The 21,091-nt window shown below is 41.5% G+C and overlaps 1 protein-coding gene across 7 annotated transcripts in view; it reads left to right on the top strand.

Annotated features, from left to right (window-relative positions):
- Positions 1-21,091, top strand: part of PDE8B (phosphodiesterase 8B) — a 265,303-nt gene that overhangs the window by 222,573 nt on the left and 21,639 nt on the right. For all 7 annotated transcript variants that reach the window (XM_072794236.1, XM_072794226.1, XM_072794220.1 and 4 more), the window contains 2 exons: positions 10,401-10,443; positions 14,596-14,673. In XM_072794236.1, the coding sequence (XP_072650337.1) occupies positions 10,401-10,443; positions 14,596-14,673 (121 nt within the window). The remainder of the gene's footprint in view (positions 1-10,400; positions 10,444-14,595; positions 14,674-21,091) is intronic.

The raw sequence follows: 21,091 nt of genomic DNA, 5'->3' as shown, positions 1-21,091 counted from the left end.
CTTGGTGAAGCTCATAAATTTCCCAGGTTTACACAACTAGAAACGGAGATGTTTAAACATCTGTTGGCAAGCACCTGAGATTTTTCCACTTAAATCAGTGATTCTCAAACTATAATGTTAAAACCACCTGGAGATTAACTGTAAAAATACAGATTCTGATTCAGTGGGTCTGAGAGTCGGTCGTTTGGACAAGCTCCCTGGTGTCAGCAAAGTTGGCGGTGCCCAGTGAGCTCTGAGTAAGGGGTCCCCATGTATTACAGCATGGCCCCCAGATCCACAGCATTGGCCTCATCTAGGAACTTGTTAGAGATCCAAATTCTAGGCTCCACCCAGACCTAGTGAATCAGAAACTCTGGTGATGCCCCACACAAGCTCTTAAGGCAATTTTGATTGTTGCTGAAGTTTGAAAACCATTATCATATTTCCATATTGAGAAATTCACTATTTGCCAGGTATGAAGCAAAGTGGTACTTACAGTGTAGGTATTTGAAAGCCATTAAAAGAGAAACTGGACAAGGAAAAAAGAAAGATAAAACATAAAGCCAGAATGGTACCTTGAATTAAATGTGTTTCCATTTAAAAGGAGTTATCACTGGCTATAGGAGTGCTGCTTTGTAATGGCTCTTGCAAATGCATGTTGGATATGGGGCCAGTGGGCACTAAGCCGTGCGCTAAGAAAATGTTGATTATGGGATACCAGTGACATCTGAACATACTAGATCTGGCATTGCACAGAAGAGGGATGTTTGAAGTTTTCCCAGAACATACCAAACTGTGGAGAGGAGAGGTATGTGTTCTTGTTTGGCATATGCCAAATTACCACAAAACAAAACAAAACAACTTGAGATTTTTCTTTTTAATCTTGTATCATCTGAAAAGTTCATAGGCATTATCATTTTTTAAATAAAGGTTTTATTTATTCATGAGAGAGGCAGAGACATAGGCAGAGGGAGAAGAAAGCTTCCCACGGGGAGCTCAATGTGGGACTTGATCCCAGGACCCCAGGATCATGACCTGAGCTAAAGGCAGACACTCAACCACTGAGCCGCCAGGTGCCCCTGCATGATCATTTATATCAGAACAAAGCATGTTGCTTTGGCATAAGTAATATTTTAAGGTAAAAGGGAAGAGGTGATGTTGTTGTATGGAGTACATAAGACTCATAAAATTCACTGAGGTAAAGAGATCGAGCACCAATATCAAGATTGGCACATATGCAGTCTCGCCTTTGTCTTGGTGCTACAGTCTCTTGATAACCCAGACTTGGGAATACATGAAAACGGTGGCAACAGCCAGCCCACGGTTTAGGAGCTGTGTATCTGTGATCGCTGAGGGTAGGGATCTGGAGAGTTGCATGGGGTATTCTGTTGCTGTTTTGGGGGAACACTGTTTGGTGTTGGTTTGCTGTTTGGGTGGGAATTTTGAGAAGTGTATTAACAAAAATAGTTTTTGAAAATAGAAAACATCTTTGATCTATACATCAAATACTTTTAGCATCTGAGGAAATACTCATCAAAGCATTTTCAGTAGAGGAAGATGATCAAAGAAATTCTGTGTTATACCGCTCTCACTGCCCTTTTTATTACATGTAAATGAAGGGAGGGTCTCAAATTACTCTGGTTCTGTGATCATATCTCTCATCCAGCATTCAGACTGCACTGTGTCACTGAAGTCTTATCAGATACACAGAAGCGTTCAGTTTTGTCTTGAAGTTGTTGGTCAAGTATGTTCAATCTTAAAACATTTCTTAATAAGTTGACTTCAAGCTATACCAGTTTAGAGATAGTACTTATCTTCATTGTAACCAGAGTTTGACCCCTTTTCATAATATTTGGGAGTGAGGGTGACACAAAAACAACCAATATACAGGCATACTTTGGAGATATTGCAGTCTTGCTTCCAGACCACTGCAATGAAGTGAATTTCTCAATAAAGCAAGTCAGATGAATTACTGGGTCTCCCAGTACATATAAAAATTGTGTTTATAGGGCAGCCTGGGTGGTTCAGCTAAACCACTGAGCGCCTGCCTTCGGCCCAGGGCGTGATCCTGGGGTCCTGGGATCGAGTCCCACTTCGGGCTCCCTGCATGGAGCCTGCTTTCCCCTCTGCCTGTGTCTCTGTGTGTGTGTGTGTCTCTTGTGAGTAAATAAATAAATTTTAAGAAATTATGTTTATACTATACTGTTGTCTGTTAAGTGTGTAGTAGCATTCGTTCTAAAAAGCAATGTACATACCTTGATTTAAACATACTGTGTTATTTATTTAAATTTTAGGTAGTTAACAAACAGTGCAATATTGATTTCTAGAGCAGAATCCAGTGATTCATCACTTACAGTGTTCATCCTAACAAGTGCCCTCCTTAATACACAGCACCCATCCAGCCTATCCCCAACCCACCTCCCTCCATCACCTCTCAGTTTGTTTCTATTGTTAAGAGTCTCTTAGGGCTTGATTCCCTCCCTCCTTTTTTTTTGTACCCCCTTCCCATATGACCATCTGTTTTCTTTCTTAAATTCCACATAGGAGTGAAGGGATAGGGTATTTCTCTTTAACTGACTTATTTCACTTAGCACAGTAGACTTCAGTTCCATCCACATCACTGCAAATGGCAAGATTTCATTCTTTTTGATGGCTGATTAATATTATATTGTATGTATCTAGCACATCTTTTTTATCTATTCATCAGTCGAAGGATATTTGAGCTCTCTTCATAGTTTGGCTATTGAGGATAATGCTGCTATAAACATCAGGGTGCATGTATTCCTCCAAATTAGTATTTTTGTATCCTTTGGGTATATATCTAGCAATACAATTGCTAGACCATAGTGTAGTTCTATTTTTAACTTTTTCAGGAAGCTCCATACTGTTTTCCATAGTGGCTGCACCAGTTTTCGTTCCTACCAGCAGTGCAAGAGGGTTCCCCTTTCTCTGCATCCTCCCACCTGTTGTGTCTTATATTGTTAATTTTAGCCATCCTGACATGTGCGAGATGAGCTATTTCTTAGCCATCTGGATGTGTTTTTTGAAAAAATATCTATTCGTATCTTCTGCCCATTTTTTAACTGGGTTATTTGTTTTTGAGGTGTTGAGTTTGATAAGTTCTTTATGTGTTTGTATACTAACCCTTTATCAGATGTGTCATTTGCAAGTATCTTCTCCGATTCCATAGGCGTCTTTTAGTTCTGTTTGTTTCTTTTGCTCTGCAGAAGCTTTTTATCTTGATGAAGTCCCAAAAATTCATTTTTGCTGCTGTTTCCCTTGCCTTTGGTAATGTGTCTAATAAGAAGTTGCTACGGCCAAGGTCAGAGAAGTTTCTGCCTATGTTGTCTGGGATTTTGATGGCTTCCTGTCACACATCAAGGTCTTTCATTCGTAAAAATACATTATTGCTGTGAAAAATGCTAACCATACACTGAGCTTTCAGTGAATTGTAATTTTTTTGCTTGTATCCAGGCCACTAAAACTTTCTCCATGTCAGCAGTAAGGCTGTTTTACTTTATTATTTGTGTGTTCACTGGAGAAGCACTCTTCATTTTCTTCACAAACTTTTCCATGGCGGTCACAGCTTGGCTACCTGTTATGTACAAGAGGCCTAGCTCTCTCAGCCTTTCTCGGCCTTAAACAGCCTTCCTCACTAAGCTTAATCATTTCTAGCTTTTGATTTAAAGTGAGGGACATGTAACTCTTCCTTTTACTTGAACCCTGAGAGACCATGGTAGGGTTATTAATTGGCCTAATTTCAACATTGTTGTGTCTCAGGGCACAGGGAGGCTTGATGAGGGAGAGAGGGATGGGGCAACAGCCAGTCAGCAGAGCATATAACATTTGTTGATTAAGTTCGCCATCTTACATGCTCGTGGTCACGGCACCCAAAAAACAATTACAGTAGTAACATCAAAGATCACAGATTACCATAAAAAATACTGTAGTAATGAAAATGCTTGAAATATTGCAGGAATTACCAAAATTGGACACAGAGACATGAAGTGAGCAAGTGGCATTGGAAAAATGACTTTGTTGACATAGGGTTCCTAGAAACTTCCAATTTGTTAAAATGCAAAAACCAAAAAATCGGCAATATCTGCATAGTGCAATGAAGAGATGCACGATAAAACAGGTTATGTCTGTACAGCCTGAGTTTGACAACTTTGGTCAGAATCTTCTTCCATCAAAGCCAGCACTCTTCTATATAATCAAGAAATATTTCAAACTCACTTTTCATTTCATTATAAATGTGTATGGATATGGACAATTTTTTTTAAATACCATGTTTACTTCTCCACTGAATACATTAGAAATGTAACAAGGAATGGCTCAGAGGTGCAGGGAGTGGGCTCAGGGAATGGCATTGAGGTATTGGGCCTCAATTTCTCACCATCATACCAACTTCTTTTGCCTGTCATAGATTTGGCAATGTCGGGGAATATGGATATAATTTTTAGTAAATGCTGTATTTGTTTTAAAAAATGGACAATTTTTTATTGTTATTTTACCATGAAACACTTTGCTATTTAATGTCTTTAGAGACATCAGTGTTAAGTATAATCACCAAAGACCAATATGGTGGCCAAATCATTAAGTATGTCCACCACAGCCTATAAGATAAAGAACCTGCTTAATCTGATTCTCTTAGGCACCCAAATTTCTTGTGCTTCTATGAGCTACGTACCGTGTTAGCACTGAGCATACAAAGGTAATCAAATAAGATGCAGCTCCTTCTTAAATGAAACTTATAATTTGAAGGGAGAACAGACAATCACATGAATACAAAGTTATGAATTGTAGAAGATGCAGTAAAGGTAAAGTCCATGGAGAATATGTGGCAGAGGGACTTGACCTCATGAGGGACTGGAGTGGGCTGGAAACATCTGGGAAGGCTTCCCTGTGGAAATTGCCTTTTGGTGAAGATCTAGGAAGCAAGGAGGCAAAGGGAAGAGAGTGGATTTGGAAATTCCTCCTTGGCAGAGGAGTCACATGTGTAAAGACTCTGGTAGTAAAGAGCCCAGGGAAACAAGAGGGAGGAATGGAGGCCAGTGTGGCCTGCAAGAGGCGAGCCCAGAAGAGCGGCAGGGGCCAGGCCACAACACAAAGCCCATGCCAGGCTGGCCCACCAGGCTGGCTCTAAGACCACTGGGAAGTGGGAGTTTTAAGCAGCGGGATGACAGGATTAAATGTAGCTTTTCAAGGTTACACTGAAGACTTGAGAATGGGCTGGGCCGGGAGAGGGTGGCTGAGGCCAGGGGAGAGCTGCGGGCCCTGTGCACTGGCCGCAGAGGGAAGGAGGGGGGCCGTCCCGGAGCTATTGAGAAGGGAGATTTCACCATATTTGATGAGGGAAAAAGGCACATCAGAGATGACCTGCAGGCTTAAATACTGGGCTATCTGCTGATTTTAATTGAGACTGATGCCTTTTAGGACTTGGTTGTTCCTTAATGACAAAAAGCAGCTTTGGAATTTCTACCAAATGCAGGTCACATTTCGGGGCGGGGCTGGGGATTCTGAAATGAAAGTTGGAGGAGTTATTTAGTATTTATTTGCTTACTTGCTTATTACTGTACTGATCCTAGCCTTGACTCATTTTAACCGCTAAAAAGTCTCACAGCTTTTCAGTTTTAAAGAGTTAGGGCAGCCCAGGTGGCGCAGCGGTTTAGCGCCACCTTCAGCCCACGGCCTGATCTGGGGGCCCGGGGTCGAGTCCCACGTTGGGCTCCGTGCATGGAGCCTGCTTCTCCCTCCGCCTGTGTCTCTGCCTCTCTCTCTCTGTGTCTCTCATTAATCAATCAATCAATCAATCTTTAAAAAATAAAATAAAAATAAATAAAAAATAAATAAAATAAAAATAAAAAATAAAATAAAAAGCTAAACATATTGTATTAAGAGTGTTGTTTACATATAATTATTTCTCAGGGGTTTTCTCCCATAAGATGTAAGAGAATTTAGGTTCATTTATAATCATATAATTCATAAAATCAGTCAATGAAATCATTAAAATCAATCTATTTAGTAGTTCACTGGGTAAGTCTATGCTTCTAAGACAGCTACTATTTACAATTGACTAGTTATGGTTTAAGTGGAGCATCATTTTGATGCCTAGGCTCATGGTAGGTAGGGAGCCCTGGAGACCATGGCCTGTAATTCATCTTGCCCAATTTCAAGTTTTTCTTGATCTCCTTCATTCTACTTATTTCTGCAGATTTAAAAAGTATAGTTCAGACTTGCAATTTTTAGCTATGAACCCATATTCTCAGTTGAATGTATAATCTCCTCACATTTTATTCTGAAATTTTTCAAACCTATAGAAGAGTTAGAAGAACTGCAAGGAGATATACATGGAGCCACCACCTATGTTCTGTAGTTATCAATTTGCTTGATCATCAATCTGTCCATCTACCCTTGATTTATTCATCAATCCATCTTATTCTTTGATAGATTTTAAACTAAGTTGTAAATCTCAGGACATTTCACCTCTTGGTACTTTGTCACATGTATTATTAACTAGAGTTCAGTATTTGTTTCCAGGTTTTTTTTCGTTTTTTAGGTGAAAATTATACATAGAGAAACGTACAGCTCTTAAGTATAGCATTCCTTAGGTTTTGACAAGGGCATATACCTCTGTAACCCAGGCCCTGTCAAGGTCTCAAATCCACTATCACAGAAGTGCTCTCCTGGCCTTGCCGGTGGTCCCTGCCTCTGCTCCAACCTCTCCCACCCCTAAAGGGAACACTGTTCTGAATACTTAACTGTCAATGAGTTTTGCCTGTCTTAGAGTTGTGTACAGTGTCTACACTCTTATGCTTGGCTTCTTTGACTCGTCACCATGTTTTGAGAGGCATCTATGTTGTATATATCAGTAACTTTTTCCTTTTTTCTTTTTATTGCTGAATAGTATTCCATTGCATCAGTTGACCACAGTTAATTTTCCTCATTGATGAATATCTGGGGGTTTTCCAGTTTTAGGCTCCTTTGAATAGTCTTTTTATGAACAATATATGCTTTTGTTTGTTTTGGGTAAACACTTGGGAGCTGAACTACAGGCTGAGGAGGGTCCTAGGGTTAGGTATGTGTTTAATTTTATAAGAAACTGCCACCCCTGTTTTCAGAGAGATTATACAAGCTTCTGTTCTCTCCAGCACTGTATGAGAGTTCCAGTTGTTCCACAGCCTTGACAAAAGCTCTTAGTTTTAGATACTGTGGTGGGTGTGTGGAGAAAATAAAAATTTTAAATGGTTATTCCTGATGAGGAAAACAATAAGATGACCCTGAAATCTCTCTCCCACACACATACACACAAAATCTAGAATTTGTAGTGCCTTTTAGAGCCAAGCACAAATTTTTGTAAACAAAGCATTTAGCACAAGGACAGCATCACATTTGTGGGAACCTATAACATTTTAAATAAAGGTTTAAAATTATGCGTTCTTCCCCAAAAAACAAGGTGTAAGCTTCCAAGGACTTGCTAAGAAATCCCAGCTTTGAGCTCTGGCAAGAGCCGTGTGGGCCAAGGCCAGCAGTATTCATGCTGTAGTAACTTAGCACTAAGGCTTTGGGTTTCCTGGGGACACACATAGCAGAATTCCCAGTCATTACTTCTGTGGACACATTTTACACTTTAGGCTTGCTTTCACAAGAGGAAAACCAGACAAAAACAGTCCACAGACAGTGCTTGATACGGGGACGTTGAATTATGCTTTGCTTTGGCTTACATGTCACAGAAACTGGTGAGAGCAGAGATTCAGGCCTTCTCCATAATTTCAGAGGAGACGGTATTTTGAACAGCTGGCCTGCTCGCACACAGAGAATGGTGTCCTGAGACCCCAGTTAAACAGGCCTGGGCCCAGAGCTTCCTTTCCAGGTCCCCCTGTAGGGAGCGGCATGACAGAGGGGAAGGGGCTTTAGAGCCAGATGACCATGGTTGGGAATTGGACGCTGTGGGTACCCGGTGGGGGGCTCGGGCACGGACACCTCAGCTCCCTGTCAGAGGCTCAGGGGCACCGTCCTGCCTAGACCGACTGTAGCTGTAGGGGTGCCAGCAGGTGCCAGACAGGTGGGGGACTGCTGCTGTGGTCGTGGTCACAGGACAGCCTCAGGCCCAGGTTCCTACCTGCCTGCCTCCCTGAAAACAGCAGCTAGGGAGCACCTCCCCCCATTGATCCCGTCAGCGCAGGTGGGAAATGTGGGAACTCAGTCCCAGGGGAAGCACTCCAGCCAAGTTATGCCTGGGGGTTCAGGCTCCGGGACCAAAGTTGGAATGCCTAAAGAATTGGTTCCTGTGAGCGAATGTTCAGGTGTAAAAGGGGCCGGGAGGGGCGGTGGTCGGAAGAGGGGGGCAGAGCCCTGGGCCCAGGCCCCGAGGAATGCTGGGCAGAGGATGGGGAAGGGGGCCTGGCGCGGGGCCCGGCGGCAGGTGCGGGCAGAGCCTCGGCTTGAAAGCAAGTGACATCGGGGAGTGCTCCCAGGCTTTGTTCCTGTCCCTTGGAGCGTCGGTCAGAGGCCGATGAGCCACCTCGGGGCAGTGGTCGTGCGCCGGGTAGTGTGTCCAGCTCCAGAAGCGCCAAAATCTGTGTCCTGGGGGAGAAATCTCGGCAGATGGAAAGTTCCCTCAGCAGACCTCCCCCCGCCCCGGGGGCCTCGTCTCCCCCCTGCCCTCCTCTCCTTCCCCGGACCAGGGTGCCCGGGCCCCAAAGGCAGGGCTGGGCCTGCATCCACGGGCCTTGCCTTCAGCGGCTCCATCTGGACAGAACACAAAACCTGAGCCGACCTCGTAGGAGCTGCGCAGGTCGTTCGGCTCACCTGTGATGGTCAACAAAAGAGGAGATGGGCTGTTTTGGGTAATCAGGAAAGTCGTAGGACCGTGTTCCTGAAGCAGAGAGGGACTGTGATTCAGAGAAACAAGCTGAGTATGTAAAGATCATACTTGCCTTTGAGCTAAAGCTTATTGAGTAACAATTTGCAAGACAAAAGTATTCACTTGTCACTTGGTATGTATAAAAAAATCACGCTGCACTCAGTACCTTTAAGCAAATGGTCTTTATGTATAAAGGAAAAACATAAAGCAGTTATTCACAGAAGAAATAACAAGGTCCTGGAGTTATGGGATAAACGTATCACAGCCCTTAGTCACATTTTGACCGAGAGCTCACGTGGGCTAGCTGTGTAATTATTTCTGTAATTATGTGGACCAGACTAGGTGGAGTGATTCATAGAACCCCCCCCCCTTCTTTTTAACACTTCAGTTTTATGTGGTTATTTTTCAATGGTTCATCAAGCCAGAACATTGTACCTGTTATCTGATCTATGGGGAACTTCTGGCACTTACAGTTGGTCCTGCTAAACCATAGCATTCTTCCTTCAGAGTTGTCTCGTTTTTCTTTTTCTTTCTTTCTTTCTTTCTTTCTTTCTTTCTTTCTTTCTTTCTTATTTATTTATTTATTTATGATAGTCACAGAGAGAGAGAGAGAGAGAGAGAGAGAGAGAGGCAGAGACACAGGCAGAGGGAGAAGCAGGCTCCATGCACCGGGAGCCTGACCTGGGATACGATCCCGGGTCTCCAGGATCGCGCCCTGGGCCAAAGGCAGGCGCCAAACTGCTGCGCCACCCAGGGATCCCTGTCTCGTTTTTCAAATTAACTTATCCCACTCATTGAGTAGGTACAAAGACTTGATTGTCCAAGTAAACTAGAAACAGGTGATTTAGCAGCGTGATTATAAGTGTGCTATAGCTAGATGTACCCCGTAACAGTGTCTTAATTATAAACAGAAAAAAATCAATATCCCAAAGCATGTTTATTATTTCCTAGTATTAATGACTTGATCATTTCACAGATATTTATTGAGTTAGCATAAAATCATTAGGACACAAAAAAATTTGGTAAGAAGGAACTAGGTGTTAAGCTGCATAAGTTCAGATCTCATTGTGAATAAACATTTTGTAAATCAACTGTATTGTTGAGCATTTGAAGAACTTTTTAGAGAGGTTTTTAAAAACCCTCGGTTTAAATTCAGAGTACTTTTATACTATAGAAAAATTTCTAACATGTCTGAAATATAAGTAGGTTACATATTAGCCTTATAAAAAATTTTGTTATAGCTTTTTATCTTTCTGCATTTCTGCAGTGGTCCAAATGGAAACAGCTGGGGGGAGGGGTAGATGTCCTGGTTAGAAAGTACATCCCTTGGGCAATCCCTTGCTCTCAGGCTCGGCCATTCTATGTGTCTGATTGTAATAGCGCGTTCGTTGTATTATCACCTGGTGTACATCTTTCATCTGTTCATATTATCTGTGTAACTTCTTGATGTCTTAAATCTTCAGGCTTTTTAATGAAATTGTTTGGCTGGAAATGTAGCTAATACCATATTTTAAATTTCTTTCTCTTGTTTCACCAAACTTTTGAACAACTTCAGCTTCACAAGGTTCATCGTGATTCAGCAGACAATTCTCAGACAGGTGAGAATACTTCAATTTCACTCTTACACACTCCAGTGGCATTTGTGGGTTCAAGTCTGTAAATTACTTGGAAAAAGTTGAGATTGACACTTACCACCCCAGAATTTGGATCACTAAAATTTGAGCACTGATACTGGAAGGCTGGAGAGCCAGAATAAAAGCAAAATTGCTTCAAAAGTCTGGAATCTTGATTCATGGCAACCTTTTCTACTGAATACTTTCCCCATCCTGGTTTTATTTTGCTGGCTAGAGACCTTGGAGCACCGATAAACCCAAAAGAGAGAGTGGCCCAGAAGTCCAGGGGAGCTCTGGTGACAGTAGTAGCTCTTGGTGACAGTATGATGAGCAAGGGCGGACTGCCCTGCCTGGAGGTCAAGAGCACTGAGGCACCGTTTCAGCGCCCACTCCCTTGCTTTGTATCTTGGGCAGTACTCTGACCGTTCGTGTCCTCGTGTCCTCTACCTTCAAATGAGGCCGAGACCAGATGACTACTGCATTTGAAAGGTTAGGAGTTCTCTGATCATTAGAGGGAAAAATCAGTCTGCTCTCAAAGATTTAAAATTCTTCCTCCTGCATACACGTTAGTGGTTTTCCCCGCTGCTAATGCATAAAGTTAGACCCTGGGCTACATATTTAGTCCCTCTCCTTGTTTCTGGGATGGTCCGTATTTTAGCCTACTCAGGCCTAATTTGATTCTTCTGAGTTTTAGTTTCTTTGTTTGTAAAATGAATTAACAAAGTCCATCTCATTGTTATGAAGCCTACAGGAAGAAGTTTACCTAATATCCATTAGTAACCTGACATTTAACCCTTGGGTGTCATCCTCCCATTCCCCTCTCCTTGTCCTTCCTCTGCCCTTGCCTCTCTCCCTCCCTCTGGGTGTGTGTTTCTCTGTCTCTCTCTCTCTCTCTCTCTCTCTCTCTCTGATGTTTTAGTTTATTTCTTGTAACACTTACAGCAAGAGTGTCATTTTAGCTAACTTAGTAGCTTCTGGATGACAAAAACCGTTGCTAGCATTTTCACATCCTTTACGGTGGCTGGCATTGCCTTGCACATAACAGACTCAATAAAAATGCTCATGGAACATGGATAAGTTGAAACTATCCCATCTTAGAAAACATAGGCTCTGCCATTTGACCAGCTCTTTGACTTTGAGCTGTGTAATCTCTCCAAGTTCCCATTTTCTCAGTGGTAAAATGAAGGTCACACTACGTAGCTTTCAGAATTGCTGTAATGATCATATAAGGTAACTTCTATACTGAAACACTGAAACACACTGGTGCAGAGTAGGTGCTCAGTAAATGTTAGCTGTTTCTTTAAAAATTTGTTGACACTATATCCCTTTTGCCATTGAATAAATTTATTTAAACTTCCTTTATCCTTATTTTCTCTGGTTTTTAAATTCATTCCATGAACATCTGTTGGGAGAATGAACGATGAATTATTTGAATTTAATGGCCTTTATTGAAGAATAATTTCTCCAAGCTTTTAATAATTTCCATTGCTTATATTCTCTTAGTTTTAGCTAAGATAAAATCATGAAAAATAAGTATTAGATGTTTTTGAATAATTTCTAGTAAATGATTTAGAATTCAGCCAGCTAGCCATGTTTACAGCCATGAGACTAACTAACTTCACTACCTTAGTTTTATTTATTAACTTAAATTTTGAGGAATTCTTGATTTTTAAAATCTTGAATATAATCTTAAATCTTTATTAAGTTAGACAACTTATTATGTGGTAAATGAGTGTTAGGAATGTGTGATTATTAAATCCCTGAACAGGACTTAAAGGAATGTCTTGCAAGTAATAACTGTGACTTTTTCAGGGTTTGAAAGATGCCATATAATCCTAACCATGTCATTTAAAGTACTGCCACCCATAGAGACCTTTATAAATATTGAAACTCCTATCCAAGGTCAGGAAAATCACCAATATAGAATCTGGAAGACAAAATGAGGCAAAGGGACAGTGTAAATATTTTAAGTTACATCATTTAAGACAAGGCTGTATAGTTATGGTGATTGGAGCAACTTCATAATAGTTCTGCTTTTTTACTTTATGTTGTATAAATAGGATTCAAGTTTACTTATTGATTTAAGTTTTTAAAATTGAACCAGATTTTTTGGGACACTACAGTAAATGGTTAAAAAGGTGATCCGGAAAAAAGTATTTAAAACATATTTTGAAGTGAAAACAGCAAATAGGGATCCCTGGGTGGCGCATCGGTTTGGCGCCTGCCTTTGGCCCAGGGCGCGATCCTGGAGATCCGGGATCGAATCCCACGTCAGGCTCCCGGTGCATGGAGCCTGCTTCTCCCTCTGCCTGTGTCTCTGCCTCTCTCTCTCTCACTGTGTGCCTATCATGAATAAAAAAAAAAAAAAAAAAAAACACCAGCAAATGGTAGAGCAATATTGTAACATGATCCCACACGTGCCTGGAAAGAAGGTATATTTGCAAATGAACAGGTGTAACCCGTAACATTAGCCAGCACGAACTGCATAGTTACTGTGTGGCAGGCACGGTGCAAGGTGCTTTCCATGGACGAACTCCTATGTGCCTCTAGAGCCTATGAATGAGATGCTCCACTTGATAGATGTGGATAGATCTGTCTCCACAGAGAACGAACATCCTCCAGGTTACACAGCTGGTGGATGGCATGGTGGAGATGAATTTTGTTTGGCAGTTGGGCTCTGGAGCTTGTTCTCTTAACTGCTGTTTTATCTTGTACCTTTTGTGGTGTTAATAGATAATTCTTAAAAGAGTATTATTTCATCTTTTTCTTTCTTGGATTATGAACATGGGAATTTTTTTTTTCTTTCTTGGACTATTGGTGTTAGAAATGCACTCTCTCTGCTGGAACCTGCCTGTCTGCCTCCTCTCTTAGCCCAGTAAGGAGCAATTCTGTTGTGATGAAGTTCCTCTCCTTGCTACTTGGGTTACTCCCATAAGTATCCAGTGCCCTGAAAATGCAAGTTTCTGAAGCCAACTCTGCTGCCCTGACATTTTTGTCTCCTGGTCCTGACTGGTAGCGTGTGCACTATGTGCTTCAGTCTTGTATTAATTCAACAGCACATTTTGAGTGTTAAATTCAAAGTCGGGAAAGACTTAAGCAAAATTTAAGTGCTTTTTCCTCCTCAGAAAATAGGTACAAAAGTGAGAGTTAAGTCATACAAATTGTTGGTATTAAAAATGTGCCTCTTCTTTTCCTTCTTGGGATTGGCAGTATGTCTCATTTGATAAAATTACATCCTCAGGACAACCTAGAAGACCATCTGGAGGTCTGACCTTTCAGAGGGGCCTAAAATTACTCCATATTAGTTTCTCAAATAAATTCAAGTTTCTGTGCTTTCACTAGTATTTTATTTCAGCAGATATCCCCTAATAGTCTTCCCCACCCAGTTACATGTACTGTTCTTCAAGTCAAAATGAACTCCCAAAAATTTCCCCCAATTTTTAATATTTATTTTTTTAAGGATTTATTTATTTATTTTAGAGCATGCATGCGCCAAAGGGGTGGGGAGGAGCAGAGGGAAAGAATCTCAAGCAGACTCCCCACTGAGTGTGGAGCTAGATGCGAGGATTGGTCCCATGACCCTAAGATCATGACGTGAGCCAAAATCAAGAGTCAGATGCTTAATCAATTAAGCCACCCAGGCATCCCTTTTAATTTTTTTTTTAATTTTTATTTATTTATGGTAGTCACACAGAGAGAGAGAGAGAGAGAGGCAGAGACACAGGCAGAGGGAGAAGCAGGCTCCATGCACCGGGAGCCCGATGTGGGATTCGATCCCGGGTCTCCAGGATCGCGCCCTGGGCCAAAGGCAGGCGCCAAACCGCTGTGCCACCCAGGGATCCCATCCCTTTTAATTTTTATTTTTAAAATGTATTTTATTAATCAAATGAAAAAACTCTTAATAATAAGCCCTATTACCATGATATAATGAGGTGCCTCAAGAGTATCATTTTACAATTAACATGACTGATAATTTTGTGTTGATGATTTGAAGAAAAAGTAGTTTGCTGTTTCTTGAAAATATTTGTAGTGCTTAAAAAGGAATCTCATTTTCTTAATAAAGGGAAATGTGTCTAAACTTCACCTGTAAATAAGCTAAAAACTACTCACTTTCTGTTACTAATTTGAAATCCTTAGAGTCTCATTCATTCAGATACAAGAACAGACGGAAAGAGTCCATTGATGTGAAATCGATATCATCTCGAGGCAGTGATGGTAAGAAGTTTTTCAGATTTCCTTGACCTTTTTAAAGTGTAGAAGATGACAGAGAAATATACTCAAGAATTTGTCAGCATATAAATAAAACCCCAAGTAATAGGGTTTTAATGAAACTTGCTTTCTTTCTCTATAAACTGAATATTTTTAGGCCTTTTTATTTTTATTTTTTTACTTTTACAGTATTTGTCCTCTTGGAAATGATATTATGATTATTCCTGGATGGCCTGAAGTGTGTTGAGCCACGTAACCACCAGAGCAGCTCAGTGGTCACTCTAGTTGCAGAGAGGGAACCCAGAGTCCTGGCTTCCCAATTTAAATGCAAACCCAGTTTTCAGTGTACCTGTTACACACCTTTACCCCTAATAAAATGTCATAGAAACACTGTGAGACAGAATTTAGCAGCACAACAGTTCTTCTCTGCAAAGCAGAATTTATCAGAACATTATTTGAGTTCAGTCAGGCATAAGTAATCATTTGGATTTGCAGGGCAATGAGAAAGTCAAGGATGATTCTGAAATTTCATTCCTAGGTACCTGGGAAAATATGAGTAATATTTTCAAAAGTAGGAGTATCCATGTATGGCTAGGGTTAGGGGTTGAGGAGAAAATGATGAATTTTATTTTGGTGGATGTGGCAAGGAAGCTAAAATGTAAGACAGGTATTCAGAGCTAGAGATGTGGCTTTGGGAGTCCTAGAGGTGACAGGTGAAGCTGTAAGCAGAGGGAAATCTCTAAGGCGTGTGTGTGGAGTGGGGGCCTGACGGTGGGCAGGTGGAGGAGAAAAGAGAGTCTAAGTCCAAGACTTGAAGGCACACCTTCAGTGAGCGGGGAGGCAGGAGAAATAGGGCCAGTGCAGAGCACAGGAGAGCTGGTCGTGAAACAGGAACAAGAGGGGAGCAAGAGAAAGGAGATGGCCAGCAGTAGGACATGCCGCAGAGAGCAGCGAGCATAAGAACTGAGAACAGACTAGTGGGATTTCCCTCATTCATTCTAAGGGGCATGAGGAGGGGTGGTTAGTAACTGTGAGAGAAAGGAGAGAACAGGATGGCCACTTCAGAGAATAAATAGGAAGGGCAAGTAAGGGACTTTGCAGTCCTTCGGGCCAAAGTGGGAAAGCCGAGTATGAGGGAAGTGGCTAAACTAGCAAGAACCGAAGACTAGAGATGAGATGAATAATTAAGAGAGGAAGATGGATAAATCACAGGACACGCAAAGGATGGGGGCCAAGAATGTAAAAAAAGAGGGACTGAAATATATACAGATGTACGTAGGACATTTTAGGTGGAGAGGATAATGGATGAGAGAATTCAAACTGAATTAGTTGGGTTTTCAGTGTAGAGTTTGAGACAGGATCGTCATCTCCAGAACATGAAGAAGCGGGGGTACAGAACACAGAAGAGGGCTGCAGTGATGGCTGAGCAGCAGGTGGGTGGGGCTCTCTGGATACCGGCTAGATTAAATTATCACGGTTATAACATGAGGACTTTGTCCCTTCTACCTGCCTCACAGGCAGTAGTAGGAACATCTGATGAGAATAGGGCTTTTATTTATTTTTTAAATATTTTTTAAATATTTTATTTATTTGAGAGAGAGTGATCATGAAGAGAGAGCGCGAATGCGCACGAGAGAGCAGTAAGCACAAACAGCAGGAGTGGAAGAGGCAAAGGGAGAAGCAGGTTTGTCACTGAGTGGGGAGCCCAGCCCAGGGCTCAATCCCAGGACCCCGACCTGAGCTGAAGGCAGACACAACCAACCGAGTCACCCAGACACCCTGGAAACAAGGCTTTTAGAGTAAAGCTTCTCCCTTCTGAATTTTTACCCTCATGGAAGCATTACCTGTTAAAAACAAAAATGGCAAACAAAATGGCTGAGTAGGACGACCCTTCCCTTACCTCACCCCACAGATACCGCTAGATGGAACCCAGTTAACAACCCAAAGACCAGCAGAAGTCCACAGCTGAGTGTGGAGAGGAGTCCACACAGGGGAGAGTAGGAAGGGAAGAGCCATGTTTGGGAGCTAATCAGACCCGTGGGAGGGAGGGACACACAGCCCTGGAGAGGGGAAAGAAAAGAGCCTCATGCCAGGTACCCCAGGCACCAGGAACCCCCATAACATTTGGCTTTGAAAAACAGAAGAGCAAAATTTCAAGAGTTTCCACAATCAGTGGGCTTAACATTAGTACTTTAAAAATCAGTTTGAGATAGCCAGGAGAGTGAGAGAAACTGAGTGCCTGCCCTTAAAGAGAGAGAACAACAAACAGCCCCTCAGAAATAGAGCATAGAAACAAAAGCTTGAATAATGCTTGGGGTATACATGAGGGACGTTGTTTACTAACCTCAGAGAGTGTGTTGTAGGGGCAAGGATGGTCGGAAGACTTCTCCAGAAACAAAAGAGCTGGCAGGCACCAACTTCCTCTCCTCCCTGCAGCTTGGGTACATGGATACCTACTGGAACCAGTGCAGTGCCCATACTCACTACGTAGCTGGCTAACGGTGCATCTCACCCTGGTGTTTTCTTGCAAACTCGCCCTCTTCAGCCAGGTCCCAGCTCCAGGTCTCTTCACATAGCAGACCCACACAAACCCTAACATAGGGTCCACCTGGGTCAGAAAGGGACATACCTCTTCCCAGGTCCTGGTGGCACAGCTGGGGGACAGTACCAGGTCTTAGGGCCTAGCTCTGACAGTTGTGGCTGCTGGAGGGGGCCCTCACTTAGAGTCTCCTACTTAATAGGTCTAAGCCCACTAAGCCTGGCTATTTGAAGCACAGATGGTGGACCCAGGTGGCTTGACTTGCCCAAGACCACAGTGAACCTGAGGTGGCTCCGCTTTGTGGGCCCCAGGGTAGTTGGCAAATGAAGGCCATTAGAGGGTTGAGCAAGCCCAGCCTCAGCCCGGGGTTTCAGGTGCTGCCAAAGGAAGCCTGGATCGGGTTAGTTTTACTGTGGATCTCCTATTCTCCTGTGGACCTGCCACCTCACAATAGGCCCTTGGCCAGAGCCCATCCAAAGCCTGCCAGGTGCAAGCAACCCCAACAGAGACTAGCAGCACTCCAAAGTCATTCCTGCTCTGGGAACAGGGGAAGATAACCACACACAACAGTTTGGGTGCAGCCCTAACAGTGGTCTAGGGGCCAGCATCTGGTCTGACTACAAGCCCTGCCTGCCAAGAAGTTTCTCAGAGGACCACACTCAGGACCACACTCAGGGAAGTGCCCTGAAAACAGTGTTCCTGCCTCTCTGGCAAATGTCTGGCCTGACTCAACTCAAGCCCAAGGCAGCCCCAGACTGGCCCACTATTAACACAGGAACTAAACCCTGCCCACAATAGGCAAAAAGCCATTGCAGTCAGCTGGACCAAAGGAAAAACTGCTCAGTCACAACAGTAGGGTGCATACAACAAAGAGAAGACAGCCCTCAAGTAGCAGGTTCTGATGAACAGAGGACACTGCACTGCAGGGCCTTATAGGACCTCTTCTTCACAAGGCCACTACTTTCAAGAGCAGGAGTTGTAGATGACTTTCCTAGTACATAAGAACAGAGACAAAATGAGGAGAAAGAGGAATATGTCCCAAATGAAAGAATAGGACAAAATCGCAGCAACAGAGCTACACAAAACAGAGAAAAGAAATATGGCTGATAGAGAATTTAAAGTCATGGTCATAAAGATACTCACTGAACTTGACTTGAGAAAAGAATGGAAGACCTCAGTGGGTCCCTTAACAAAAATATAGAAACCATCAAAAAGAACCACAGATGAAGAACTCAATAACTGAAACTAAAAATACACAAGCTGGAATAAATAGTAGGCTAGAGGAAGCAAAGGAATGGATCAGCAATCTGGAGGACAGAGTAATGGAAAGTAATCAAGCTGAACAGGAGAGAAAACAAAATAATTAAAAATGAAAATAGACTTAGGGAACTCAGTGACACCATCAAACCCAATAACATTTACAATATAGAGATCCCAGAAAGAGAAGAGAAAGAGAAAGAAGCAGAAAATTTTCTGAAGAAATAATAGCTGAAAATGTCCTAAATTGGGGGTAAGAAACAGAAATAGAGATCCAGAAGGCACAGAGAGCCCCCAATAAAATGAACTCAAGGAAGTCAACACCAAGATGGATAGTAATTAAAATGATGAAAAGTAGTGAGATAGGGAGAACTTTAAAAGCAGCAGGAGAAAAGGAAACCATTACATACAAGGGAAAGCCCATAAGGCTATCAGCTGATTTTTCAGAAACTTTGCAGACCAGAAGAGAAGGCTTGATCTAGTCAACATGCTGAAAGAAAAAATACCTGGAGCCAAGAATACTCTATACAGCAAGGTTATCATTCACAGTAGGAGAGAGTAAGTTTCCCAAACAAAAGTTAAAGGAATTAATCACCACTGAATCAGCCCTATGAGAAATGTTAAAGGGGATTCTTTTGAGTGGAAAGGAAAGACCATACGAAAGAGTAGGAAATGTAGGAAGCACAAAGGCAGGAAACCAGACAAGGGAGTCACAAAATAAAAGGATGTCACCATATACCTAAAACATGGGAGTGGTGAGAGGAGTAAAGAATGGTTTCATATTAAGTGACCATCAACTTAATATAGACTGTTGTTACATGAATAAGATGTTACATATAAACCTAATGGTAACCACAAACCAAAAACCAGTAATGGGGACACCTATGTGGCTCATTCAGTTAAGCAGCTGACTCATGGTTTCAGCTCAGGTCATGATCTCAGGGTTGTGAGATAAAGCCACCACCACCCCACTTGGGCTCTGCACTCAGTGGGAAGTCTACTTGAGGTTCTCTCTCTCCTTCTGCTCTTCTTCTAACTTGCATTCTCTCTTCCTAAAATAAACTTTAAAAAACCAGCAATATGCAAAAAGTAAAAAGGAATTCTAGTATATCACTAAGGAAGGCCAGCAAACCATAAGAAAAGAGAGCAAGAGAAGAAAGGAGCAGAGAAAAACCACAAAAACAACCATAAGTGGCAATAAGCATATACCTATAAATAATTACTTTGAACTAAACTGGAATGTTTGATTGGAATATCAAAAGACAAAAGGTTATGGAATGGATAAAAAACAAGACTCATCTATATGCTGCCCATGAGACACTCATTTCAGACCTAAAGATACATACAGATGGAAAGTGAAGAGATGGAAATGCATTTATCATGCAAATGGAAGTGAAAGAAAGAGCTGGGTAATGATGCTTATATTAGAAAAAACAGACTGTAACACAAAGACTATAACAAGAGACAAAGATAATATTTCATAAAGGGAACAATCCAACAAGAAGATAGAACAATTGTAAATATTTATGCATCCAACATGGGAGCACCCAAATACATACAGCAGTTAATAACAAACATAAAGGAAGTAATTTATGGTAATACAATAATTGTAGGGGACTTTAACACCCCACTTACATCAATGGACAGATTATCCAAGCAGAAAATCAATAAGGAATCATGGCTTTGAATGACACACTGTACCATATTGATATAACAGATATATTCAGAACATTCCATCCTGAAACAGCAGATTCTTTCCAAGTATAGATGGAGCATTCTCCAGAAAAAGATCACTAATTAGGCCACAAAAAATTTTCAACAAATATAAGAAGATCAAAGTCATAACATACATCTTTTTCAACCACAACACCTGAAAATAGAAATCAACCACATGAAAAAAGCTGAAAGGAACATAAATACATGGAGGTTAAATAACATGCTACTAAACATGAATGTGGGTCCATTGAGAATTCAAAGAAGAAATGAGAACATGCATGAAGACACATGAAAATGGAAACAGAATAGTCTAAAATCTTCAGGGTATAGCAAAAGCAGTTCTAAGATGGAAGTTTATAGCGACTGAGACCTACCTCAAGAACAAAAAAAAAATCAAAAACAACCTAACCACAGTAAAGGAGTGAGAAAAAAAGAACAAATCAAACTCAAAACCAGCAGAAGGAAAGAAGTAATAGAGCAGAAATAAATTAAAACTTAAATAAACGAATGAATGAATGAATGAATGAATGAAAGAAACCAGGAGATAGCTCTTGAAAAGATCAACAAAATTGTTAAGACTCTAGCCAGATTCATTAAAAAAGACTCAAAATCAGAAATAAAAGAGAAGTAATACTACAGAAATACAATTATAAGATAATATTAAAAATTATATGCCAACAAACTGAACAGCCTGGAAGAAATAGATAAATTTCTAGAAACATAGAACCTTACAAAACTGAATCAGGAAGAAATAGAAAATTTGAACAGACCACCTACCAGCAATGAAACTGAATCACGAATCAAAAAGCTCCCAAAAAGCAGAGGTCTAGGACCAGACATCTTAACAGGCAAATTCTACCAAATATTTATTTATTTATTTATTTATTTATTTATTTATTTATTTTCTACCAA

This window comes from Canis lupus, chromosome 2 (genome assembly GCF_048164855.1).
Source record: "Canis lupus baileyi chromosome 2, mCanLup2.hap1, whole genome shotgun sequence".
In the NCBI taxonomy this organism is placed as follows: Eukaryota; Metazoa; Chordata; class Mammalia; order Carnivora; family Canidae; genus Canis; species Canis lupus.
The sequence above is the reverse complement of the archived record's forward strand: the minus strand, read 5'-3'. Positions and strand labels throughout refer to the sequence as shown.